Source organism: Garra rufa, chromosome 2, assembly GCF_049309525.1.
Source record: "Garra rufa chromosome 2, GarRuf1.0, whole genome shotgun sequence".
NCBI classification, from domain to species: Eukaryota; Metazoa; Chordata; class Actinopteri; order Cypriniformes; family Cyprinidae; genus Garra; species Garra rufa.
In genome coordinates, this window is record NC_133362.1 from 3,646,194 (window position 1) to 3,674,079 (window position 27,886).

Here is a 27,886-nt window from a genome sequence, read left to right on the forward strand (position 1 = left end):
GAACACCGTAACAACAGCATAGAAACCACACATACATCCTAGCAACCACACTGAATATCAACACCCTAGAAAACACACATACACTTTAACAACCACCCTAAACACCACGTATGCACCCTAGCGACACCCTAGAAACCACACATACATCCTAGCAACCACCGTGAACACCCTAGAAAACACAAATACATCCAAGCAACCACCCTGAACATACTAGCAACACCCTAGAAACCACACATACATTCTAGCAACCACCCTGAACATCCCAGCAACACCCTAGAAACCACACATACACCCTAGCAACCACCCTGAACACCCTAGAAACCACACACACCCTAGCACCGCTCTAGAAACCAGACATACACTCTAACAACCACTCTAAAAACCCTAGCAACATCATAGGAACCACACATACACCCTAGCAACCACCTGAACACCCTGGCAACACCCTAGAAACCACACACACCCTAGCAACACTCTAGAAACAACCCTGAACACCATAGCAACACCCTAGAAACCACACACACCCTAGTAACGCTCTAGAAACCAGACATACATTCTAACAACCACTCTAAACACCCTAGCAACATTCTAGAAACCACACATACACCATAACAACCACCCTAAACATCCTAGCAACACCCTAGAAACAACATAAATACCCGATCAACCACACAGAACAGCACTGTGGTGGAGAGCGCTGCATGGGCAAACACATTTCCTTTAAAAAATTTACAAATCTGGTTAACCAATGTTATGTTATTTAAATGTGCTGAGATGATTACATTTAAAGCAGACGGTGAGTGTGTTTATGCTACAATAAATATGAATTGTATATATCATGGCTGTAGCATGTCTAGAGCAGTGTTTTTCAACCACTGTGCCGTGGTACAGTAGTGTGCCGTGGAAAATTATTCAATTTCACCTAATTGGTCTAAAACATTTTTTGAAAACTAAGTTATCAGCTCTGTGTTCATCCAAGCAGGCCCAGGTTTCACACTGAGTAGGTAGAAATATGTTTATTTGATTCCTATTCAAGACACTTTGATAAGAATGACTGTATATTGTTAATTGCACATTTATTTGAAAGAAGAATAAATATGAAAGATAAAATACTTTTTTCTTTGTGTTTATTTCAATACACTTCGATAAGAATGGCTGTATATTGTTAATATAGGCTACAGAGTTTAATTTTTTTTACAATTTCGATTGTTGGTGTGCCAGTTTTTCAATTAAAAATGTACCTTTGCTCAAAAAAGGTTGAAAAACACTGGTCTAGAGTCTGGAGCATCATAAATGATGAGTGTGAAGTCAGAGGTGATCTGTGATCCCGTCTGAGGAGGATTTGGCCTGTCCTGGAGGTCAGAGCTTGAGGTCTCATGGAGGACACTTTCTGCTGGACGACAGAGCCAGGTCATTATTGTGTGGGAAGCATTAAGTCCTCATCTATCCCTTTAGAGAGTCTGATTATACCACGTGAGAGGCGGGTTTAAACCGGGTCTGATACAGGAATAGAGCTGTAGGTGGAGTCCTGGAGGGCTGGAAGGGCCGGAGAGAGTCGAGCGTGTGATTATGCCTAATCCCTCTTTAAATAACCCTGAGCAGTAAGCTAATGTTGTGGAGGACACCTGAGTAAGAGGACAATACCACTGGACATAGAGAGCTTCGTATTTCATGTCAGCTTGAGTCCAGGATGAATTTCGCGGCACAGTTTTTTGCTAACTTTGTGAAAGACGGTTCGCAGGACACACGGAGAAGCTTTAATGACAGAGAGGAATATGATCCCTTCTGGCAAAGGTGGGAAACCGTAGCGTGTACATCTGAAACCCTTAGAGAGTCTCCAACACCTTCCCAGTGTCCTCCTGAGTCTGAGAGATGTGCTGTGCCTGGTGTGGAGTTTCATCAGCATGTAGCAGTTCCTCTGTGTGCTCCTTCCCATCCTGTGGTTCCTCCATCCACTGACTCACATTCAACCCTTGAGACACCCAAACCTGGAGCAGAACTCACACAGAGACACCAACATGCATCTCCATCACCTTCAGTAGCTCCTGTTCCTCAACCCACTGCAAGAAAACCCAGCAGGTCTCAGCTCAGGGCTTCAAAGAGGGTTGATGCTCCTCAACCTGCTTCCAAAGCTCCTAGTCCTTCTCCTGTAGAAGCAGCAGAACCATCCTCATCTATAGCTCTCCCTCCGTTCCCACAGCTCACTGAGAACTCCACTTTCCTGTCGCTCTTCCAAGCTTTAGTGCACATCCTTCTCAGACTCTTCCTCACCTTCATCCTCCTCTTCCTGCCACGGTAAACATGTTTAGAGAGAATGAAAGCTGAAAGGATTGTTTAAACAAACAGTAATTTATGCATGACATTAACCCTGTAAAGACTAATATGTGACCCTGGATAACAAAACCAGTCTTAAGTAGCACAGATATATTTGTAGCAATAGCCAACAATATATTGCATGGGTCAAAATTATTGATTTTTCTTTTATGCCAAAAATTATTTGATATTAAGATCATGTCAATCATATTAAAACTTAATTTTTGATTAGTAATATGCATTGCTAAAATCTTAATTTGGACAACTTTAAAGGCGATTTTCTCAATATTTTGATTTTTTTGCAATCTCAGATTCCAGATTTTCAGCCAAATATTGTCCTATCCTAGCTTATTTCAGATGATGCATAAATCTCATTTTTGAAAATTTGACTTATGACTGGTTTTGTGGTCCAAGGTCACATATATAAAATAACATCCAGGAAAAATCTTTTTTTTTTTTTTTAAATGACAGACAAAACAAGTTTGCATATGTGTTTGATGTTGAGTATTATATTTGAACATCAGGCTTTTATGGCTCATATAGTCTGACATAGTGAGTATACAATCTACTCAAAGTCTGAAACTGTGCAAAAATATGAATTTTCTGCAGATGCTGATATTTATATTGTGAAATTGCAGTAGAAAAACAGTAGAGCAGATACTGACATAAAATAAGGCAAATATGAGTGTTCACTCTATATCTCCAATAATAGTAAAAGTCTTAGTAAAATGAGATTGAAATGATCCAAACATATAATGCAATGGAATCCAATGATGATTGAGAGATGAACAAATATATGTTCCTCAAAAGATATGTGAGATGTTTTGGAGGCTTGAGAAGATCATTCCTTCACTGAGAAACAGTGAAAGTAAAGCTTTTGGTAACAAATGTCCCTGAAAAGATCCTGATGATCAGATTTGAGAATAAAAAAAATATTAATGAAGAATCAAGTAAAGCCAAGCTGCTTCAGTCCAGTGTTCACCTGGAAATATTACTGCAGTTATTCTGACGTTTGCTTGATCAAAATCAGTCAAGATTTGACAGCAAAAACATGTGAAGCACCAGTTGAAGGTGGATGTTTGTGGAGCTTTCATTTCATGATCATTTACAGCCTTAGAAATGTCCATATCAAATATGAAACAGTAGCTTTTGATCAGAGGGTGTTTCTCTATAACAGAGAGACACTGTGACGTAGGAATGAGGCAAGAGGTCAGACCTGCAGAGCTCAGATATTAATAGACTTCAATGCTGGACACACGTCAGCGGACACTGAAATACTATTAACTTCAGTTTACACAGCTGAGATAAGGCTGCTTACAAATCAGTGTTAAACCAGACTAAATCAAACCAGCTCAGATCCACTGCAGCAACCAAAGGCCATTCATTTCTGCAATTATAATTGCTGTGTAAATTTAACTAAATGCCTATTCGGATGCTGCTTCTGTGCCACTTTTGCAATGTAAATGTGGCTCTAGTGATGTTGTCACCTTGATGGAAGCATTCAGTGTATTTAATATGCTGGAATATACATATTAATATGTATGAATCACAGTAAAGCGCCAGCACTGGTTCTGTGTTTTATTGTTGATTCACTCTGGTGTTTATTTGAGCTGAGCACAGAGTAAACCTCTTCCATATCCACAGAAACTATACCGCACCTGCTGTCTGTAACTGTCTGAAGCCACTGGAGGGAAACACATGAACAGATGTAAACTGTCTTTTGTGTCATGAGCGTCTTCAGGCGGCGCGTGGTTTGTTCAGGTCCTTTGATGGTCCTGCGTTTGTTGAGAGTCTCGCTGTTTGTGTTCTTCCAGCTTCAACTCTGCGACTCTGACATAACACTAGATATTATAACAACAGCTCTCGAGAATGTACAGAATTCTTTACATTTTTTTTAAATAAAAATATAGGGAAATACAGAAATGTAACACTTAAACTAGATGAGTGAAGTTCATAGACGAACTTTGAAGTTGGCTTGAGAAAGCCTTGTCTGAAAGTTTGAAATAACTTTGAAAAGCTTAAAGTTTGAATTTAATTGTTGACATTGAAGTTTGGGACAGAGTGCGAACACACGTTTCTAGCATGAATCAGCATGTTGCTAACATGATTTAAGATGGTTTAACCATGCTGCTAGCATGATTTATCATACTTTAACCATGTTGCGCATGATTTAACATGAATTAGCATGTTTCTAGCATGATTTAACATGAATTAGCATGTTTCTTCCATGATTAGCAAGTTAGTAGCATGTTGTTAGCATGCTTAGCATGTTATTAGCATGATTAACATGTTTCTAGCATTAGCAAGTTATTAACATGTTGCTTGAATGACTCAGCATGATTAGCAAGCTACTAGCATGTTGTTAGCTTGATTCCAACATGATTACCATTTTATAAGCATTTTGTTAACACGTTTCTAGCATGATTAGCAAGTTACTAGCATGATTCGAGCATGATTAACATGTTACTAGCATGTTGTTTACATGATTTAAGCATGGTTAGCAGGTTACTAGCATGTTCGTAACATGATTAGCAAGCTACTAACGTGTTGCTAGCATGCTTAGCATGTTATTACCATGTTTGTAACATGATTAGCATGTTGCTAACATGTTTCTAGCATGATCAACAAGTTACTAGCATGCTGTTAACATGATTCTTACATGATTACCATTTTATAAGCATGTTGCTAACATGTTTCTAGCATGATTAGCAAATTACTAGAATGTTGCTAGCATGATTTGAGCATGATTAGCATGTTACTAGCATTTTGCTAACATGATTAGCAACTTACTATCATATTACTAGCATGCGTAATATTACTAGCATGTTTTTTGCATGTTTTTTTGCATGATTTGCAAATTACTAGTATGTTGCTAGCATGTTTGTAACACGATTAACATGTTGCTAGCATGTTATTAACATGATTCAAACATGATTACCATTTTATAAGCATGTTGCTAACATGTTTAGCAAGTTACTAGAATGTTGCTAGCATGCTTAGAATGTTTTTAACATAGTTAGAATGTTGCTAACATGTTTCTAGCATGATTATCAAATTACTATAATGTTGCTAGCATGATTTGAGCATGATTAGCATGTTACTAGCATGTTGCTAACATGATCAGCAACTTACTATCATGTTACTAGTATGCGTAATGTTACTAGCATGTTTTTTGCATGATTAGCAAATTACTAGTATGTTGCTAGCATGTTATTAACATGATTCTAACATGATTACCATTTTATAAGCATGTTGCTAACATGTTTAGCAAGTTACTAGAATGTTGCTAGCATGCTTAGAATGTTATTAACATGATTAGAATGTTGATAGCATGTTTCATGATTAGCAAGTTACTAACATGTTGTTAGCATGATTCGAGCATGATTAGCATGTTACTAGCATGTTTCTAACATGATTAGCCAGCTACTAGCATTTTGCTAGCATGATAAGCAAGTTACTAGCATGTTGTTAGCATGATCAGAATATTGCTAGCATGATTTAAATTGCTCTAAGAGGAGATATTTAAAAAAAAATTCAAATAATAATAAATGATTAAAAAAATTAAAATATATATTTTATTTCAAGTAGCATTATTTTGATGGTTTTAATTTTAATTGTTTTCATTTTAGCTTGAGTTTTGATTTTAGATAACTATGACTTGACAAGTTGTCATAAAAGTCATTAGAGATTAGTAAACAAGCGAGAGCACCGGAGAAATGCAGAGAATAAGAGAAAAGAGAATAAATAGTATTTACTCTTGATTTTTCCTCTGACAGCGCGGAACAGCGCAGAAGTTCCTCCAAACCCGACTGCTCCTTCCACAGCGGGCCGTGCTCTAAAGACGCCTACATCGCTAACGGCCGCGTGGGTCGCCGCTCAACCCTCATCTGCCCAGAACGCCTGAAAGACTTCGGAGCCGAGGAGTACCTCAATGGAGACGTGAAAGTCTTCCAGACCAGTGTTTCGGAACCAGCGGAGGTGCAGTTGATGTCCACACCCAAATCTAACGTGAAGAAAGTAGGCGAGAGCAAGACAGCAGCCAAAGCTCCTCCTGATCATCTGCGCTTCGAGGACATCAGCGCCGCCGCCTTCAAACTCCAGCAGGCCGGCATTCAGAAAACACCCTGTACGGTACGACACACACACACCTTACACACTGTCTGTAGTGTGTTTTAGACAAGCAATACTGCCCTCCAAAGGCAAAGCGCAGTAACTACACGTTTGGTCAAAATTGAATTAAGGCTTCAAATGTACTTTGTAACAACTGTTTTGTCTTGTGGCAAAGTCTCCTGGTTCAGAGAAACGAGAGCGTCAACATGTTTGACTAGCTGGTGTAAAAACTTTAAATGCATTTTTCTCAGTTTCAGTGTTGGCGTAGTTACTGCACTTTGCCTTTGGAGGGCAAAATAGCCATCTTCCATTTTAAAATTCCATACTATTCCAGACTCAGATTTCCAAACCTCTCAGTAGATTTTGTGAACGTATATAAAACAGTCAATATTTTTGTTTTCTAAGGGTTTTTTAGGGGCCAAGTCCAAAGGGCTGTATCTCCTATTATATCTGTATGTTTTCTTGTTATTTTCGTCCAATGGGAGTCTATGGCAGCCCTATGAACGGAACATCAGAAAATGGTGAAACTTGGCACACTTGTAGTGAAGACCATGAATAGTGATCTGACCAACTTTGGGGTCTCTAGGACAAACTCTATAGCGCCACCACTAGTTCAAACACTCAACGTTAAAATTGTAATAACTGGGGGCGTATTACAGAAAGATCCTAACTTTAAAATCCTATCCTATTTATTTAGTAGCCATGGTAATTTCAGTTAGGACCATATTTAGGACAAAAGCTATTACAGAACAGCATTTCCTTAGTGTGTTATCTTAACTACAGATAGTAAAGGGGTATTACAAAAAACGCCCAACTTGACAAAAAATCCTGTAGGGCAACAGCTGGCCTAACTTCAAAATTATTTGAAAGCTAACAGAAAAACACACAATTGCGCTGTGTAACAATGGCATTACATTTATTAATAACTCAATATGAAGAACAGAGATGTTTAATGGCAGAAAGAATCTTGGAGGACCCAAAACATGTATAAGTAATTACTACCATTTTCCATTACAAAATTCCATACTATTCCGGACACAAATTTCCAAACCTCTCAGTAGATTTTGAGAACATATTGAACATAAATGGTTCATAGAGCATGTTTTCAGCTTTATATTTTATTTGGCATATAAAACAGTCAATATTTTTGTTTTCTCAGGGTTTTTTAGGGGCCAAGCCCGAAGGGCTGTATCTCCTATTGTATCTGTGTGTTTTCTTATTATTTTCGTCCAATGGGAGTCTATGGCAGTCCTATGAATAGAACGTCGGAAAAAGGTGAAATTTGGCACACTTGTAGTGATAGCCATTAATAGTGATCTGACCAACTTTGGGGTCTCTAGGATCAACTCTATGGCACCACCACTAGTTCAAAAACTCAACATTAAAATGGTAATAACCCTGGGGGCTGTAGATTGTAAAGCACCAGAGCTTGACAGTGATTGACGGTGAGGAAAGAACAGCTGAAAAAAGCAATCACTGAGAGAATATATTGAGTGCCATATTAAGTCTATGGCAGCCCTATGAACAGAAAGTTAGAAAATGACAAAATTTGGCACACTTGTTGTCAGTGTTGGGGGTAACGCATTACAAATAAGGCAAGTTATGTAATAAAACTACTTTTTCCAAGTAACAAGTAAAGTAACACCTTACTTTTTAATTGACAAGAAAATATCTGATTTACTTTTTCAAATAAGTAACGCCAGTTACATTTTTCCACCATTTATTCATTAAAAGCTCTCCTGTCCTCATGTTGAGAGAAATTGTGAGTAAGATGTTACTTTAGTTCTAGAATAAATGTGAACATGCATTAATTCATCTCACTCACTAAAAAACAGATCCAGTGTTCTTCAAAATGAATAAAAACAGTCAAATTCAAGCAAACCTGCAATAATTAAATATGTTAAATAATACAAATATCCTTTATGTATTTAATCCAATTTTATTAACTGATGTCTTTGCTGCCTTCGATGATCCGATTCATCCATACTAATAAACAAAAATGACTCAAGATAATCTAACATTTGTTTTCCTTTTTTTTATTGCTGTAGAGTTGACATTTTTTCTTCTGTGGTCTACTGTACAGACGTACATTTACTTTTCTCTAAACCTAAGGCTTTTGCTGTAAAAAAAAAAAGGCTTTTATATTTGCCAAAAATAAAACTTTTTATATTAAAAACAAGTAAGCCCTGCCCAGATTTAAAAAGTAACGCAAAAGTAACGTAACGCATTACTTTCCAAAATAAAGTAACTAAGTAATGTAATTAGTTACTTTTTGGGGGGAGTAACTCAATATTGTAACGCATTACTTGGTAAAAAGTAACTTTCCTCAACACTTGTTGTAGTGATAGCCATGAATAGTGATCTGACCAACTTTGGGGTCTCTAGGACCAACTCTTTAGCACCACCACTAGTTAAAAAATTCAACATTAAAATGGTAATAACTCCTGTACCCCTAATTCTATATAAATGAAACTTAGTACATTTGATTCCTCTCTTCATGCTCATCACATTTGATAGCTTACATTAAGACTCCACCAATTACAGTAGCAGCCATTTTGAAAAGTACAGTACAGTTTTTGCTACTCCTCCTTGTATTTTGATCCAATTCTTGTCATTTTCCATGAATGTGCCTGTCAGCCATATTGAAGTAAATAAAAAACACTGTTTTTGCTACTCTTCCTACAAATTTTGTTAAATTTTGTCCAAAATCTGATCAGAGGATCTTTGGACCAAGCCGCACAGAAATAACTGAACAGATTTTTAATATTTACTACCGTTTCTGAGAAATACCTCCAGTGTTCTCCAGACCTGGAAAATACTTAAATCAAATTCCATACTTTTCCAAACCCCGTAGGAACCCTGAATAGATGAAGATTTATCAAAATGTTTTCGGTCAATATTGAGCTAAAATGACTTTAGATTTTACAAAAGGAACAAAAATGGCTGAAGTACTTATTAATTTTAAGAGAAAGAGGATAAAAAAAAATGTCTTATTTAAATATAAAAATATATTGTTTTGGTAATTGTTGTTCAAAATTAACCCAATAACTCGGATAATGTTATTTAATGGGGCAAAACTAAATCTAACTATCATCGAAATTAAATGTTTAAAAAAATGTACATCAATAAATTACATTTTACATTTTAATATATATATATATATATATATATATATATATATATATATATATATATATATACAGAAAACTGTTCTTCTGTATTTTCTTTTATCAAATAAATGCAGCATATATAAGAAATGTCTTTAAAACATTAAAAATCTGAATTTTGAATTGCAATGTATATATAATAAATTATATGTTTTAGTTTACTATTAATTTTTCTTTAACATTTTGTATTTTCAAGGATTTTACAATACTACACACTACTAACTATTTACATTTTATTTTGTTTATTGATCATTTTTACTTCTATTAGGCTTTTGAAATATATTTGATATATAAGTAGACATTATCAAATATTATGCCTTTCTAAAAGTTGTGTTTTAATGGTGTTTTAAGTGTCAATTTTATTTTTGTTCAGTCAAACAATCAACAAACAATCAAAATAAATATTAATTAATCAGGGCAATATTTTAAAATATATAACTGAATTTAACAAATTTAGATTAAAGTATAAATTTTTTGGCTTGGTAAACAGGCTGTAGATTGTAAAGCACCAGAGCTTGACAGTGACTGACACTGAGTAAAGAACAGCTGAAAAAAACAATCACTGAGAGAATATTTTGAGTGACATATTAATTCATTTAGGGCAGATAATGAATATTTTAGGGGCTAGAGCAGATCCAACATCAACATTCAATCAGAGCGAAACATCTGCGCCTGATCAAACTGCAGATAGTGATATTGAGTTCTACAGGAATGATTTAATGAAATGCTAAAGCCATCTTTGAACGAGTGCATTCACGCCGTATGAGGAGAAATAGAGTTCTGTGTGAATTTAGACAGCTTTGTTTAAGGCCGTTCCTCTGCATCAGTCAGTTTAGATTCATATAAAAGCCTGTTTCCACCACTGAATAAAAATAAAAAGGTATTTGTGACTTTTTTATCTCACAATTCAGACTTTTTTCTCAGAATTGCATCATATAATCTTGCAATTATGACCTTTTTTCTCAGAATTGTGAGATATAAACTTGCAAATGCGAGTTATAAAGTCCAGTTCTGAGGAGAAAAAAGACTATGTTCACAGAATTGCGAGTTCATATCTTGCAATTCTGACTTTATAACTCGCAATTATGAGTTTGCATCATGCAATTCTGAGAAAAAAAGTCAGATTTGTGAGATAACAAGTCGCAATAACCTATGTTTTTATTTTTTATTCAGTGGCAGAAACGGGCTTCCATAGATTCATGACCTGCTAAAAACGAGAAGCATTTTCTAGATTTACAAACAGCAACTCATGAACGTGTGTGTTCTGCCCACAGTACTCCAGACTGTCCAAACAGTACGGCATGGAGATCTACCTGAAGAAGGAGCTTCTGCATTACACAGGTTCAGTGAAGGAGAGAGGAGTGCTGTACCTGCTGTCCTCACTCAAACAGGTCAGATCAGATCTGCTGCCTTCATGTGATATGGGAAAGATGATGCTTTCCACTTGTGAAGTGGAAATTACCAGTGTGTCGTGTTCAGGTGATTTTGTTGTCGTACTGAAGAGAAACATGGCGGACTCGGAATTTGTCCTCACATGCTATTTGGGTAAAAGTTTTAAAACGGTTATAAACTCCCTAATGCATCTGCTACAGGAAGAAGAGGATGCATCAAAACGCAAACGATAAATGATAGGCTGTATATCTTATTGATCATGAATAGTATAGTTTTTTTAAAGACAATACTAACTAATGGTTCTGTTTTAGCTAGCCTATATAAGTTTTTATATAAGCCTATATAAGTATATATATTTTATACGGCCTATATAAGTTTTTTTAACTTTTAACATCATGCAATGTTTACCATTCAGTATAGTTTCGTTGCTGTCCGCCATGTTGAAAGGTCAAAGTTTATCCCATCTCGGCAACTCGGGTATCATAAAAAATTTCGAGCTTTCCAGTGGAAATTACAACGTGAGTGGGTGTTCATGTGCAATTTCGATGTCGGATTTTGGTATTTACCATAATTACGATAGCACATGAAGGCAGCATAAGACTAATAAATGATTTTACTAAGCTTAGTGAAAAATTAATGCTTTCTTAGTTCAAAAAAAAAAAAAAAAAAACACAGGAGAAAAACACATGCAACACTTGAAATAAAATAGCTTAATTAAAAAAAAAATAGCACAGGGAGAATAACTGTTATTATTATAATTCTCTATGTTATTTATTTATTCATATATTTTTTTTGTAGGATTCATGCTGTCCTAAGGCATAGCAGGGCTTGAAATTAACTTTTTTTTACAGTGCTACCACGTAAAAAAAAGTTTGAGCACAAAAAAAATATAGGAGCACCCAATTTATTTTTAGTAATGTGTCGATCTTGATTCTTCATGGCTGATTCTGGTTGCAGATGTTTTACAAGCAAATGGGCTGATTCTGAAAGCCTTTTTTATATTTATTTTACGCCTTAAGCAAGGGACAGGAATTAATTAAAATATGAGTACATGAAGAAGATGTTTATTTTCTCTATTTTTAAAGAATCTACAGTATAAATAGCAAAACATAAACAACACAGTTCTTTCTTAGTCTTGTAGACAATAAATGCAGCTTTGAAGCCCTGCATTGAGTTTTTGAATGACCAGCCCCTGCCTGGGTCTGTGCTAATTCATCTATGGTTTTCTCTTCTCTTTCACACACCGATCCATCTCCCGTTCATTACGTCCTTTGGCTGTTTACGTTTATTTTTCTGCTGATGGCCCGCGCCCCCCCCCCTGCAATACTCATGCGCCCCCCACTTTGAGAACCACTGCATTATGGGTTATCTCTAGCTGTTGAGTGTTCATCGGTTGTACACTCGTTTTTGCAATGCGTTGTGGGATTGAACGAGTGCACTCAAGAATGCCCCCCCCCCCTAAAAAAAATATGTTCAGGCTCAGGATTTTTATTTACTTTAACCCCTGCAAACATGCTAACAGCATGCTAAAAATGTGTCAATCATGCAAGCAACAAGCTAATCATGCTAACAACATGCTAGTAACTGGTTAATCATACTAGCAACATACAAGCAACTTGCTAATCATGTTAGAAACATGGTAGCAACTTACTAATCAAGCTAGAAACATGGTAGCAACTTGTTAATAATGCTAGAAATAGGCTAGCAACTTGCTAGCCAGGCTAGAAACATGGACATAACTTTGATAATCATGCTAGAAACATGCTAGCAACTTGTTGATCATGCTAGAAATAGGCTAGAAACCTGCTAGCCAGGCTAGAAACATGCTAGAAACATGGACATAACTTGCTAATCATGCTAGAAACACACTAGCAACTTGCTAATCGGCTATAAACATGCTAGCAAGATGTTAATCATGCTAGAAACATGCTAGCAGCTTGCTAAAAATTATCATGCAAGCAACTTGCTAGTAACTGGTTAATCATACTAGCAACATACAAACAACTTGCTAATCATGTTAGAAACATGGTAGCAACTTGTTAATAATGCTAGAAATAGGCTAGCAACTTGCTAGCCAGGCTAGAAACATGGACATAACTTTGATAATCATGCTAGAAACATGCTAGCAACTTGTTGATCATGCTAGAAATAGGCTAGAAACCTGCTAGCCAGGCTAGAAACATGCTAGAAACATGGACATAACTTGCTAATCATGCTAGAAACACACTAGCAACTTGCTAATCGGCTATAAACATGCTAGCAAGATGTTAATCATGCTAGAAACATGCTAGCAGCTTGCTAAAAATTATCATGCAAGCAACTTGCTAGTAACTGGTTAATCATACTAGCAACATACAAACAACTTGCTAATCATGTTAGAAACATGGTAGCAACTTGTTAATAATGCTAGAAATAGGCTAGCAACTTGCTAGCCAGGCTAGAAACATGGACATAACTTTGATAATCATGCTAGAAACATGCTAGCAACTTGTTGATCATGCTAGAAATAGGCTAGAAACCTGCTAGCCAGGCTAGAAACATGGACATAACTTGCTAATCATGCTAGAAACACACTAGCAACTTGCTAATCGGCTATAAACATGCTAGCAAGATGTTAATCATGTTAGAAACATGCTAGCAGCTTGCTAAAAATTATCATGCAAACAACTTGCTAGTATCTGGTTAATCATACTAGCAACATACAAACAACTTGCTAATCATGTTAGAAACATGGTAGCAACTTGTTAATAATGCTAGAAATAGGCTAGCAACTTGCTAGCCAGGCTAGAAACATGGACATAACTTTGATAATCATGCTATAAACATGCTAGCAACTTGTTGATCATGCTAGAAATAGGCTAGAAACCTGCTAGCCAGGCTAGAAACATGGACATAACTTGCTAATCATGCTAGAAACACACTAGCAACTTGCTAATCGGCTATAAACATGCTAGCAAGATGTTAATCATGCTAGAAACATGCTAGCAGCTTGCTAAAAATTATCATGCAAACAACTTGCTAGTAACTGGTTAATCATACTAGCAACATACAAACAACTTGCTAATCATGTTAGAAACTTGTTAATAATGCTAGAAATAGGCTAGCAACTTGCTAGCCAGGCTAGAAACATGCTAGAAACATGTGAATAACTTGCTAATCATGTTAGAAACATGGTAGCAACTTGTTAATAATGCTAGAAATAGGCTAGCAACTTGCTAGCCAGGCTAGAAACATGGACATAACTTTGATAATCATGCTAGAAACATGCTAGCAACTTGTTGATCATGCTAGAAATAGGCTAGAAACCTGCTAGCCAGGCTAGAAACATGGACATAACTTGCTAATCATGCTAGAAACACACTAGCAACTTGCTAATCGGCTATAAACATGCTAGCAAGATGTTAATCATGTTAGAAACATGCTAGCAGCTTGCTAAAAATTATCATGCAAACAACTTGCTAGTAACTGGTTAATCATACTAGCAACATACAAACAACTTGCTAATCATGTTAGAAACATGGTAGCAACTTGTTAATAATGCTAGAAATAGGCTAGCAACTTGCTAGCCAGGCTAGAAACATGGACATAACTTTGATAATCATGCTATAAACATGCTAGCAACTTGTTGATCATGCTAGAAATAGGCTAGAAACCTGCTAGCCAGGCTAGAAACATGGACATAACTTGCTAATCATGCTAGAAACACACTAGCAACTTGCTAATCGGCTATAAACATGCTAGCAAGATGTTAATCATGCTAGAAACATGCTAGCAGCTTGCTAAAAATTATCATGCAAACAACTTGCTAGTAACTGGTTAATCATACTAGCAACATACAAACAACTTGCTAATCATGTTAGAAACTTGTTAATAATGCTAGAAATAGGCTAGCAACTTGCTAGCCAGGCTAGAAACATGCTAGAAACATGTGAATAACTTGCTAATCATGCTAGAAACAGGCTAGCAACTTGTTGATCATGCTAGAAATAGGCTAGAAACCCTCAGATTATAGATTTTCAAATAGATGTATCTCAGCCAAATATTGTCCTATCCTAACAAACCAGACATCAATGGAAAGCTTATTTAAATGTCAAAATGTTTGCCCTCATGACTGTTTTGTAGTCCGGGGTCACAAATATGAAACATGATTGTTACTCTGTGGCTGTTCCAGGATCAGCAGAGGAAGGGTGTGATCGTGGCCACGGACTGTAACTTCTCGATGGCGGTGGCGTATCACGCGGTGGAGATGCGGATCCCGGTGTTCGTCATCATGCCGGCGTACAGCTCTCCTCCTCGCCTGCGCATGTACAGAGACTACGGCGCCATGGTCATCTCGTACGGCAGCACGGCCCGAGACTCCGTCAACCACGCCAGACACCTGGCCCGAGAGAACGGATACCTGTGTCTGGAGGAGTGAGTCTGGCTCAACATCCCACAGTCGAGATCAGATATAGCCAATGTTTATGATACAAAACAACCAGTCTTATGGTGAGACACTGCAGGTGAATAGGGGAAAAAAATAACTAATAGTTAACACCTTACTTACCCAGTTGATTGATTACATTGATAATTGCCAACATTTTTTGTATTACAAGTTTTCTAAAATGTTAGGTTTTAATATGCATTCATTATTTAATGAAATATGCAGTAATTTGCATACATTTCTAGCACAGAAATCTAAACACTGGATGAAGTCAAAATTATTGTTTATTTTTTTGACATATTAGAGTCTAATGTTATTACAGAGGGGATTTTGGCTCATTTTTGTCACTCCATAATTTAGAAAATGCTTAGAACAGACAGAAAACAAGGGGTGAACAAAGTGTTGTAGAAAATCAAGCAAATTATATCTGAACAATCCCTCTGTAAAAACCTTCAGGATGTAGACTATAAGAATAAAAAAGTTAAGTGTGGTGTGTGTAAGTGCTACTGAAGTGGAGATTTATGGCTCAGTGTAGAAGAAAAAATTCATTTTGAGAAAACATCCTTTAAAAATATGCATTGTAATTGAAATCTATTGACACAAATAGATAAACTGTAAAGTGTTTCTTTTATATTAATTAATCTATTTGTGTCAATAGATTTCAATTGCAATGCATATTTTTAAAGTATTTTTTCTCAAATTGATTTTTATCTCCTACACTGAGCCATAAATCTCATGTAAAAACATTAATGTCAAAAAAATTAAACAATAATTTTGAAACTGACTTCATCCAGTGTTTAGATTTTTGTACTAGAAATGTATGCAAATTAGTGCATATTTCATTAAATAATGCTCATTTGCATATTTAAACCTAACATTTTAGAAAACTTGTAATACAAAACATGTTTGCAATTATCAATCATCTGGGTAAGTAAGGTGATAACTATTAGTTATTTTTTTTTTCCCTACTCACCTGCAGTGTCTCGGCTTAGTAGCGCGGGTATATTTGTAGCAATAGCCAACAATACATTGTATGGGTCAAAATTATTGATTTTTCTTTAATGCAAAAAATCATTAGGATATTAAGATCATGTTCCATGAAAATATTTTGTAAATCTCCTACCATAAATATATCAAAACTTAATTTTTGATTAGTAATATGCATTGCTAAGAACTTCATTTGGACAACTTTAAATGCGATTTTATTAGTATTTAGATTTTTTTTGCACCCCTTCCAGATTTTTAAATAGTTGTATCTCAGCCAAATATTGTCCTATTAAACCATACATCAATGGAAAGCTTATTTATTCAGGTTTCAGATGATGTATTATCATCAAATCTCAAATAATTGACCGTTGTGAATTTTTGTAAATTTCCTATCACATTTTTGATGCACTACTAAGAACTTCATTTAAAAAAAAAAAAAAAAAAAAAAAAACATTTTTTTTTTGCACCATCAGATTCCAGATTTTTAAATACTGTCTTTCAGATTATGTATAAATCTAAATTTCAGAAAAAACTGACCCTTTATGACTGGTTTTAAGGGCCAGGGTCACATATATCGTCATGCATTATAGTTGCATTGAGCAGATTAGAGCTACAGTGTATAAATAATATGAACATATTAAGATACCTGTTAGACAACAGTCTGTTGATGACTTCAGAGCAGACAGACAGACAACATCCTCTTTATTTAGACTCTGACTTATTCAAGAGGCTCTTTGTGTGTTTGTGTCTATCATTTATCATGTGATTCTACTCTCTGAATCCTACAGTGACATCTACCGTTCGGACTCATAATCCTAAAAACCCCAGAAGAGACCAAAAATAGTCTATATACTCTAAACTACTGATTTTTTTATTCATAATTACGTTTTTTCAGTGTCTTCTGCTCACCAAGGCTGTAGTTATTTAATCAAAACCCAGTAAAAATTATGAAATATTATTACAATTTCAAATAGCTGTTTTCTATGTGAATATCTGGTAAACTGGAATTGATTTATGGGATCAAAGCTGAATTTTTTATTATTACTCGCCTTCAGTGTCACATGATTCTTTAGAAATCATTCTAATATACTGATCTGCTGCTCAACAAACATTTCTGATTATTATCAATGTTGAAAACAGCACAATATTTTTGTGGAAACGGTCATACATTTTATTTTTCAGGATTCACAGATAAATAGAAAGTTCAAAAGTGAAGCATTTGTTACAAATAGAAATCTTTTGTAACATTATAAATGTCTGTACTGGCACCTTTGATCAATTTAATGCTTCCTTTATGACTAAAAGTATTAATTTCTTATTAATACTTATCTTATTAACTAAATATAAAATTCTTTCCTGAGTTGCAAATCAGCATATTAGAATGATTTCTGAAGAACATGTGACACTGAAAATGCAGCTTTGATCACAGAAATCAATTACATTTTAACAGATATTCACATAGAAAACTGATTTTTTTAAACTGTAATAATATTTCTAATTTTTACTGTATTTTTGATCAGATAAAGGCAGCCTTTGTGAGAAGAAGAGACTTTTCCAAAACTTTGACAGGTACTAGTACTAGTAAAGACGGGTTAGTTAGTAAAGTGCAGTGTTGAAGGTAACGCATTACAAGTAAAGCATGTTGCGTAATAATATAACTTTTTCCAAGTAACTAGTAAAAATTACTTTTTAATTGACAAGAAAATATCTGAGTTACTTTCCACCATTTATTGATTAAAAGCTCTCCTGTCCCCATGTTGAGAGAAATTGTGAGTAAGATGTGACTTTAGTTCTAGAATAAATGTGAACATGCATTAATTCATCTCACTCACTAAAAAATTTATGAAAACCTGCAACCTGCAATAATTAAATATGTTCAATAATACAAATATCCTTTATGTATTTAATCCCATTTTATTGACCGATGTCTTTGCTGCCTTTGATGATCCAATTCATCCATACTAATAAGCAAAAATGACTCAAAATAATTTAAAATTTGTTTTCCTTTTTTTTATTGCTGAAGAGTTGAAATTGTTTTCTTCTGTGGTCTACTGTACAGACGTCAATTTATTGTTCTCTAAGCCTGAGGCTTTTGGTGTGAAAAGGCTTTTACATTTGACAAAAATAGAACTTTTTATATTAAACACAAACAAGCCCTGCCCAGATTTAAAAAGTAACCAAAAGTAACGTAACGCATTACTTTCCATAAAAAGTAACTAAGTAATGTTATTAGTTACTTTTTTGGGGGAGTAACTCAATATTGTAATGCATTACTTTTAAAAGTAACTTTCCCCAACACTGATGTATCAGTAAAAGTGCGTTGTCTAAAGTTGAAATTTATCCAAAGAATAAACCCACAATAAGACCACAAAACCAGTCATAACGGTCAATTATTTGAGATTTGATGATGATACATCATCTGAAACCTGAATAAATAAGCTTTCCATTGACGTATGGTTTGTTGGGAAAATATTTGGCTGAGGTACAACTATTTAAAAATGGAAAAAGGTGCAAAAAAATCTAAATACTAAAAAAAATCACCTTTAAAGTTGTTAGCAATCCAAGTTTTGATATATTTACGGTAGGAAATTTACAAAATATCTTCATGGAACATGATTTTAATATCCTAATGATTTTTGGCATAAAAGAAAAATGGGTCATTTTGACCCATACAGTGTATTGTTGGCTATTGCTAAAAATATACTCCTGCTACTTAAGACTGGGTCACATATGATTTGGTCTCTAAATCACTCTCAGAGTGTATTATTCTAACACATAAATAAGACTTGTCCAAACAATGAACACAAACCTGAAAGCAAAGCGGTGATTTGGCAGAGTTTGTCAGTCTGTCTGTCACGAGGGCAGTTGGACAGGTATGACGGATCCATCTCTCACCCATCTGCCTCTCATCCGCCCGCAGGGACGACAGCGCCGTGTATCTGGCAGGTCTGGGAACGGTGGGTCTGGAGATCTACGAGCAGGTGCCCAAGCTGGACGCGGTTATCGTGCCTGCGGGCGGACACTGTGGCCTCCTGGCGGGAACCGCAGCTGCCATCAAACACCTGAACCCTCGCATCTCTGTCATAGTGAGTCCAGTCTGACGGAAACGCGGCGTTACGGCTCCGGGTGCACGCTCCACTTGGCTGAATGAACTCATGCATATCATCAGATCTGTGAACAATTCATATACTGTTAGATCTCAAATGCATTAACCATCTGGAGAATCGCCAGTCGTGTTGAATGCATGCTGTGTTTGTAACAGGGTGTTGAACCGGAGGAGTTTCCTCTGCTACTGCAGTCGCTCAAAACAGACTCTCCCATTAAAGATCTCTACTGCAACCCCAACAAGAAACTCTACAGAGGTAAATCTAATGCTTTAGCACTAAAACTAACCTGTGAGCAGCTCTGATGGGTCTGTGCTCTGCTTGGTCACACAGATTTGGTGGATCACTCTCTGGGAACACACACCTTTCAGCTGGCCAAGAAAATGGTGGACAAAGTCATTTCTGTCAGGTATCTTGAAGATCACTTGCTCTGTTCACAAAGGTGTTGATTTGGGTCATCAGATGTCCAGCATCTACAGATAAATTGTTTAACTCACTGCAAAAAATGCTTTGTTACTTAGATTTTTTTGTCCTGCTTCCAGCCAGAATATCTAAAAAAGAAGGATTTTCTAGACGAGTGAAAAATATTATCTTGTCAAAATGAAGTGAGTTTTTGCTTAGAACAAGCAAAATAATCTGCCAATGGGGTAAGCAAAAATAATCATGTTTCAAACAAAAAACAAGATCATTTTTTTACCCCATTGGCAGATTATTTTGCTTGTTTAATTTTGAGTTTTTTTCTGAAAACAAGACAATTTTTATTAGTAATTTTTATTTTTATTTATAAGAATTTTTAGATATTTGGGCTAGAAACAAGACAAAAAAATTCTAAGTAAGAACAGCATTTTTTATTAGAGATTTGCAATAAAATTTTACATTTTTGCATTTTGGGAGACATGGTTATTCAAAGCATTTTACAGGTTTACACTTTTATCAGTTAAGCGCATTTCTTAATGGAAGGAATGCTTATATATTTCATTCCAGGTGAATTTGACCCACATCACATAACATTTTTAGTTGACAGATAAACCAAGGATGTTTTTCTTGAAATTGTGACTATTTCCTGGAGTCATGAACGTGCCTGCAAAGTTTCAATACTCTGAAGTTTTGTGAAATATGCCTGTGAAATTTCTATTAATTTATGGATGTTAGGGACAATTTTACATGCAAATTTCATGGTTAAAGGCAGGTGCACAGACCAAAATATATATATTTTTAATATCTCAACTGACCTCTGGGGGTGTTTATTTTTATGCATTTGGCAGACACTTTTAGTGTAAATTTGAAAGTGTACATTTTTCAGTTCTTGCATGTGAATTTTGTGAATTGAACCCATGATCTTGGCATTGCGACTTGCGAATGCTGTATTCTACTGTTTGAGCTTCTGGAGAGCTCACAAAAAAAAAAAAAAATTATATATATATATATATAGCTGGGTTACCAGGGTTCAAGCGCTTTAAGTGCTTGCACATATGCAAAAAGATTATGTAGCCAGGCTTTTTTTGCAAATCCAGGTAATTTACCACAGAAATACTATGTTTTGTAACGCTTATGACTGTTATAGCGCCAGCTGTGGTTTGATCTTTTTAAAACTTTGCATGCTTGTTTAGAATCACCTGTCTTGTGTGCTCACCAGGTTTTGTGAAGTTTCGAGTTTTAGGCTTTACAGGATGTTGGGTAAATTCGGATAGACCTCTTTCGTAAACGACCCTGTTATAGCTTCCCAAAGGGTAAATGCAATCATTTTTGAAAAAAAAAACGTGCAATGCATAATCGTTTACGCCCTTGGAAAATGCAATATCGCCCCACAGTGGCTGATTTCTTTCAGTCAAAGATTTCAGTGAGTCAAACAGGCCCACCAAGGTTTGTTTCCGACCGGCCTCCGTTAACCATGTCTAATAGGTGCATTGCCCAATGTAGCCATGTTTTTTTGAGATACGCAAATGTCCTTATAGACACTTGTGGTACTTTGGACCAAGACTGTGCGCACCAATTTTCATGTTGAAAGGACAAATGGTTGCGCAATTATAGCCATTTATGTGTGTTTTTCCCTCTTACAATGCCAACAAGTGGCTAAGTTCTTTGATTTTTGTCCTGTGACCTCAGCTCTTACATACATGTTCTGAGTTTGGTGAAGATATCCCATTCCGTTCAGGAGTTATAGGCATTTTACTAAAAGTGGCCCTGCCCCTTTCCAACGTTTTGGCATCCCTTTGCGACGGTGAGTCGAAAGTTAGACTTTTTTTTGATAATTATTGATATTTGTTTTCCGATCTTTCTGTATTGGTTGTTTCTGCAAAAGTAGGTTTAGCAAAAAATCCAAAACACTCCAAAATGTCAAATTAATCCAACATGAGCCAAGGATTTCAATGACATATGACACTTAAGCCTGCGATTGACAGTTTAGGAGTTATGAGCGATTTCATACTTTTGATGGCTGTAGCGCCCCCGTCAGGCCGATTGGGGCGAGACTTGGTGACGTTGTCGGCGCTGTGAGTACTACCATCCCTCCAAGTTTCAAGTCTCTATGACTTACGGTTTGGTCTGCACCATCACTTTTACGTGGAGATCGCTGATCTGTGACCATTCTAACAATTACAATAGGGTTTCAGCGTTACACGCTTGAACCTAAAAAAATGTAAAGCAAAAAATTGGTTTTAAAACATTTTAATACTTCAAATTTTAATACTCCAAGTTAATATTTAAATCTTTTTTCATGTTTGAAACAGTTTATATAATATTAATATTTTGTGATAAACGTTTAAAAAATAGTTCTCATAGATGTTCTCATGTTTACCTTTTTTTCTTGCAATGTGTGAAGAGTATTAATGTTAAAAAAATTAACTTGTATTTTTTGTTGAACTGTACTGAATCCATTGACCTGGAAAATCAATCATTCCCATAATTTTAACATAATGAAAAGGAATAATTGCATTGATATTCTGGGCTCTTCTGCTGGCCTATATATAGTCAGCATCATCAATAATACATTAGGGCACGTTAAGTGTTTTCTAATGTCTCCAGTGGTGAACTGAGGAGCGCTATGTGTGTGTTCTGCAGTTATATATTAATACGCTCTGTTTCTGATGTTTTCTCTCTCTGAAGGGAGGCGGACGCTCTGGTGGCCATGCTGCGCTTTCAGGAGTACGAGCGCTCGACCGTGGACACAGAAGGAGCCATGGGCTTGGCTGCCATCTTAGCAGGACAACTGCCAGAGCTTAAAGGAAAAAGGTGGTTAAAGCCCCTCACTTCATTAACATCCTAACTGGGTCTGTGTTTACCTAGACTCTTTCTGATGAGCCACAGTGAAGGATTTCATCATGTTTGTGTTGGTAAACACTTGACTGAAAACACTTGAACTGAATCGCCTTCAGAAAACAAACTCTGGCTCTGAATGCATGAGCTGCACTTGGAGTTGCTGTGAAATGCAGATGCATCAGGTTTATATGCTGCCGTGCATCTCTAAGCAGTCTATGCATGTGCTAATGAACTAGATTTATTTTTTTCTAGAATAAATTGTTTAATTGAATTACTTAAGTTCTCATTTTTCAATTTAACGCATTAGCTAACTAACAATGAGCATGCATTTCTTACAGCATGTATTAATCTTTGATTTTAAAAATAACATTGTTCAATGTTCATGTTAACTTTCAATTAAAAATGCATTAGTAAATGTTGCAATTAATGTAAATTTAATCATTTACATCTATGCATTTGACAGACACTTGTGCTCTAGTGAAAGCATGAAGTTTTCAGTTCATGCATGTACATTTTTCTAAGAATCAAACCCATAAACTCGGCATTTGAGCAGCATGCTTTACTGTGTGAACCTCAGGAAGGTATGCATAAACAAATAAATAAATATTATTATTGAAGTTAAAGTTAATATTAAAATATTTTAAAAGTTATTTTAAAATATTTAATAATGTTAATATTATTACTTTAATAATATTTTATGTCAAAAATATATTTTAAAAATAGTTGTACAAATCATATATTCTCATGTTTATATTTTGTTTCATTTTTGGTGAATTATATTAATGACAGTTATGCAACAACAATATGACAAAATGTCTCCCCTTTTTTTAGATTAACTAACTATTAACTAAAAAAATTGTTAAAACAGAACAAATCTACACAGAAAATGTGACATTAAAATATAAGTAAGGGTCCTGTGTAAAGGTTGTATTGTACTGTAGGGTGGCGGTGGTGGTGAGCAGTGCAAACATGGAACTGGACCTGGTTCTGCAGTGTGTGGAACGGGCTCTGGTTCTGGACGACAGAGTCAGTCGCTTCACGGTGCAGCTGGCCGACTGGCCCGGAGACATGGCCAAACTACTGGACCTGCTGGCCAGAGAGGACGTCAGGTGAGCAAACAACACATCGACTGCTGAATGGACAAATGCATCCTATCAGCTGCGATTCAATGACACAAAGCCAACTAAAGCATTATTTACATTCATGCATATTCTTTCATCCAAAGTGACTTGCATTGCATTCAAGCTGTACATGTTATCAGTGCATCCATTCCCTAAGATTAAAACTCATGACTTCTACTGCTTAAGCTTCTGTTGCACAAGCATATACATCTTGAAAGCAATGTCCGATCTCTTTAAAACTTTGCATGCTTGTTTAGAATTACCTCTCGCATATGCTCACCAGCTTTCGTGAAGTTTTGAGATTTCCTTTAGGCTTTATAGGATTTGGGGTAAATTTGGACAGGCCCCTTTTCTAAACGACCCCGTTAATGCTTCCCAAAGGGTCAATTTCTACTTTTATTTTTTTTTATAATTATTGACCTAGAGTCCAGAGAATTGTATTACAGTGTTTTTTCCAGATTGAGTGAAAAACCTAGAACTAGTTCAAAAAGTAGGTTTTTACACTGCAAAAAAATTCTTTACTTACTTAGACTGTCTTGTTTCCAGCCAAAATATCTAAAATTCTTAAATCAAGAAGGATTTTCTAGATGAGTAAAAACTATTTTCTCATTTTCAGAAAAAAAAAAAAAACAAGTCAAAAGAGTTTTTGCTTAGAACAAGACAAATAATCTGCCAATGGGGTAAAAAAAATAGTATAATAATATTAATATTTCAAACAAAACAAAATTGTTTTGCTACCCCATTGGCAGATTATTTAGCTTAATTTTGACTCGGTTTTTTTTTTTAAATCCTTCTTGATTTAAGAATTTTTTGATATTTTGGCTGGAAACAAGACAACAAATCTAAGTATGAAAAGCATTTTTTGCAGTGTAACATCATCTCAATCATTTTACAAACAATTAGATTGACAGCAGTGGTTTTAGAAGCAAAGTTGTCCAGAATGAGGAGTTCTATCATATGATACAAATATCGTGTGTATGTGTGAAAAACCATGCAATGCACAATCATTTACATGAAATATTTCTCACAGACCTTTGGGGCCATGAGTCAAACAGACCCACCAAGTTTCGTTCCAATTGGCCTCCGTTAACCTTGTCTAATAGGTGCTCAAACTTCATCGCCCAATGGCGGCAGTGTTTTTTGAGATACGCAAATGTCCTTATAGACACTTGTGGCACTTTGGACCAAGACCGTGCACAGCGAATGGTTGCACAGTTATAACCATTTTTTTTTTTTTGCTTTTATAGTGCCACCAAATGGCCAAGCTCTGCGATTTTTGTCCTGCGACCTCTGATTGAACTTTCACATAAGTGTTTTGAGTTTGGCGAACATATCTAATTGCGTTCAGGAGTTATAGGCATTTTACTAAAAGTGCCCCTTTTTAAACGTTTTGGTGTCCCTTTGAGACGGTGAGTCAAAAGTTGGACTTTTTTGGACAGTTATTGATATTCGCTCTCCAGAGAATCTTTCTGCAATGGTTTGATTCTAATTGGGGGAAAACCCTGATGTGAGCCAAAAATTCCAATGACAGAAGACACTTGAGCCTGCGATTGATGGTTTAGGAGTTATGAGCGTTTTTGTACTTTTGATCGCTGTAGCACCGCCGTCAGGCCGATTGGAGCGAGTGAGTCATTCGAATGAAAGCATCTGCCAAATGCATCAATGTAAATATAAGCTACAGGTCATTTCAATTTCAGCTTGTAAATGTTCAGTGAGTTTGTGTCACTGACTGCTTCAATGCAATCACAGCACTGTCAGCTTTTCTCCAAAACTCTTTCACCAACTCAGTCTCATTTCTTTGCTTCTGTCAGGTTGCTGGATGTTTGTCACAGACGGTACAGTGATAAAGCCGAACTCTTCAAAGCACAGGTCAGAGGACATTTGATTTACACACTAACAAACAAACAAAACATGTTCATTTTCATTTTGCACCATGGTACCATGGTATATAACAGCAACTCCCAGGCGTTTTTAATCAGCTGAATGTGTTTGAGCTGAGATTTTATGCTATATTTCACTAATTTAACAACACACTCCGATCTCAGTTAAAGGATCACTCCACTTCCAGAATAAACATATTACCTAATAATTTACTCACCCCGTTGTCATCCAAGATATTCATGTTTTTTTTTTTTTCAGTCAAAGTAATTAAGTTTTTTTGAGAAAAACATTCCAGGAGTTATCTCCATATAGTGGACTTCAATGGTGCTCAACGGATTAAAGATTAAAAATGCAGTTTAAATGCAGCTTACAAAAGGCTCTAATCAATCCCAGCCGAGGAATAAGGGTCTTATCTAGCAAAACGATCGGCCATTTTCTTAAAAAAAGTAATATTTATACACTTTTTAACCACAAATGCTTGTCTTGTCTAGCTCTGCCTGAACTCTGTTCACTCCGGTTCAAGACAGTTAGGGTATGTCTAAAAACTCCCATCTCATTTTCTCCTCCAACTTTAAAATCGTCCTCCATTGCTGTTTTATTTTACGAATGCCTTTTTTTGTAAAGGACGTTTGATCTTTGCACGCTCACTTTGTAAACACTGGGTCGGTTCTTCTGCAGCGATGGAGGACGATTTTGAAGTTGGAGGAGAAAATGAGATGAGAGTTTTTAGACATACCCTAACTGTCTTGAAGTTAAAAAGAATATAAATTGTAATTTTTTAAAAAAAATAACCAATCATTTCGATAGATAAGTCACTTTTTCCTCAGCTGGGATCGTTGAGAGTCCTTCCTTTTAAACTGCATTTTAACCTTGAATCCATTAAGCCCCATAGAAGTCCACTATATGGAGAAAAATCCTAGAATGTTTTCCACAAAAAACTTAATTTCTATGCGACTGAAGAAAGCAAGACATGGGGGTGAGTACATTATCAGGACATTTATGTTTTTTTATATAGAAAATATTTTATTCAAATTATATTTTTAGTATGTGTTTTATTCATTTTAATTGTGCATTTTTATTATTTAAATAATTTCTAGCTTTTCATGATCTGCAGTTTGGGAAATCCTGCCATATATTAAAATATTTAATATGGTATTATCATCATATACTGTACCATGAGGAGTTCCCCGTCTCCTCCTTGTAAAGACAGAGGGTTTGCATTTCATCTGTGGAAACACAATCAGACAGAATTAGACATTAGTGTGTTTGAGAAGCTGTTTGACTGATGTGATTGTGTTCACAGGTGGAGTGTGTCGTTGAAATGAGGGATAAAAGTCAAAACTCACAGCTGCGGCGGACTCTGTCAGACCGATACCCGTCAATGCGCTGGCTGGAGCGATGATCAGCACACACACAAATCTACACACACAAACTAGTGTTTTTGTCATGTTTTTTTTCAGTAAAATATGTATGAACTCACTTGTGATAATCTTCAGAAAACAAGACTTAGTATCTTAAGTCTTTTTGCATGTTGATTTTTCCTGGAAAACAAGACAAAATCATGGAAATATTTTTTTTCTGACAGTTGTTTGACTAAACACACAGATAGAGCATTTAGAAGAAAAGACAATGTCATAAATACTCTTAGTGTCAAAAAAATTCTTTTCTTGTCTTGTTTCCAGCAAAAACATCTAAAAATTCTTAAATCAGGAAGGATTTTCTAGACCAGGAAAAAATAATGTCTTGTTTTCAGAAAAAAAAAAGAAGTTAAAATTAAGTGAGTTTTTGCTTGAAACAAGCTAAATAATCTGCCAATGGGGTTAGAAAAATAATCTAGTTGTCTGCTTGAAATAAGATTATTTTTCTTATTATTTTTCTCTCTGTGTGCTGTTAAATCTAGCTGTATTCGGTTTCTGAATATAAAGGCTCATCCTGTATATAATTACACTTTGACTGCTGTATTTTATGAAGATCATAAGATTAGATGTTATGTGTGTCTGTATGAATCTGCACATCATTGCAGCCCAGAATCCTGATGCTACAGACGTGAGATGAGCTAAATAAAGAGTTTAGATGACTTCCTCTTGATTGACAGAGAGAAAGAGAGAGAGAGCAGTGATTAGAGTTTAA

At 35.7% G+C, this 27,886-nt stretch overlaps 1 protein-coding gene across 1 annotated transcript; it reads left to right on the top strand.

Moving 5' to 3' along the window:
• The first annotated feature begins 1,586 nt into the window (after positions 1-1,586).
• Positions 1,587-27,833, top strand: LOC141325135 (L-threonine ammonia-lyase). Its single transcript, XM_073833624.1, has 11 exons — positions 1,587-1,794; positions 6,090-6,444; positions 10,865-10,981; positions 15,154-15,395; positions 19,313-19,478; positions 19,655-19,754; positions 19,830-19,905; positions 22,602-22,727; positions 23,696-23,863; positions 25,687-25,744; positions 27,060-27,833. The coding sequence occupies exons 1-11, from the start codon at positions 1,691-1,693 to the stop codon at positions 27,156-27,158; spliced, it is 1,611 nt and encodes a 536-aa protein (XP_073689725.1). The 5' UTR covers positions 1,587-1,690; the 3' UTR covers positions 27,159-27,833.
• Positions 27,834-27,886: the final 53 nt, after the last annotated feature.

What these genes read in the sequence shown, in the direction of transcription:
- LOC141325135 (XM_073833624.1), top strand. Translation starts at nt 1,691, where the DNA reads ATGAATTTCGCGGCACAGTTTTTTGCTAACTTTGTGAAAGACGGTTCG. An exon ending in ACCCTCGCATCTCTGTCATA is followed by an intron (nt 19,479 to 19,654) that starts GTGAGTCCAGTC and finishes TGTTTGTAACAG; the next exon opens with GGTGTTGAACCGGAGGAGTT. An exon ending in CCAGAGCTTAAAGGAAAAAG is followed by an intron (nt 22,728 to 23,695) that starts GTGGTTAAAGCC and finishes ATTGTACTGTAG; the next exon opens with GGTGGCGGTGGTGGTGAGCA.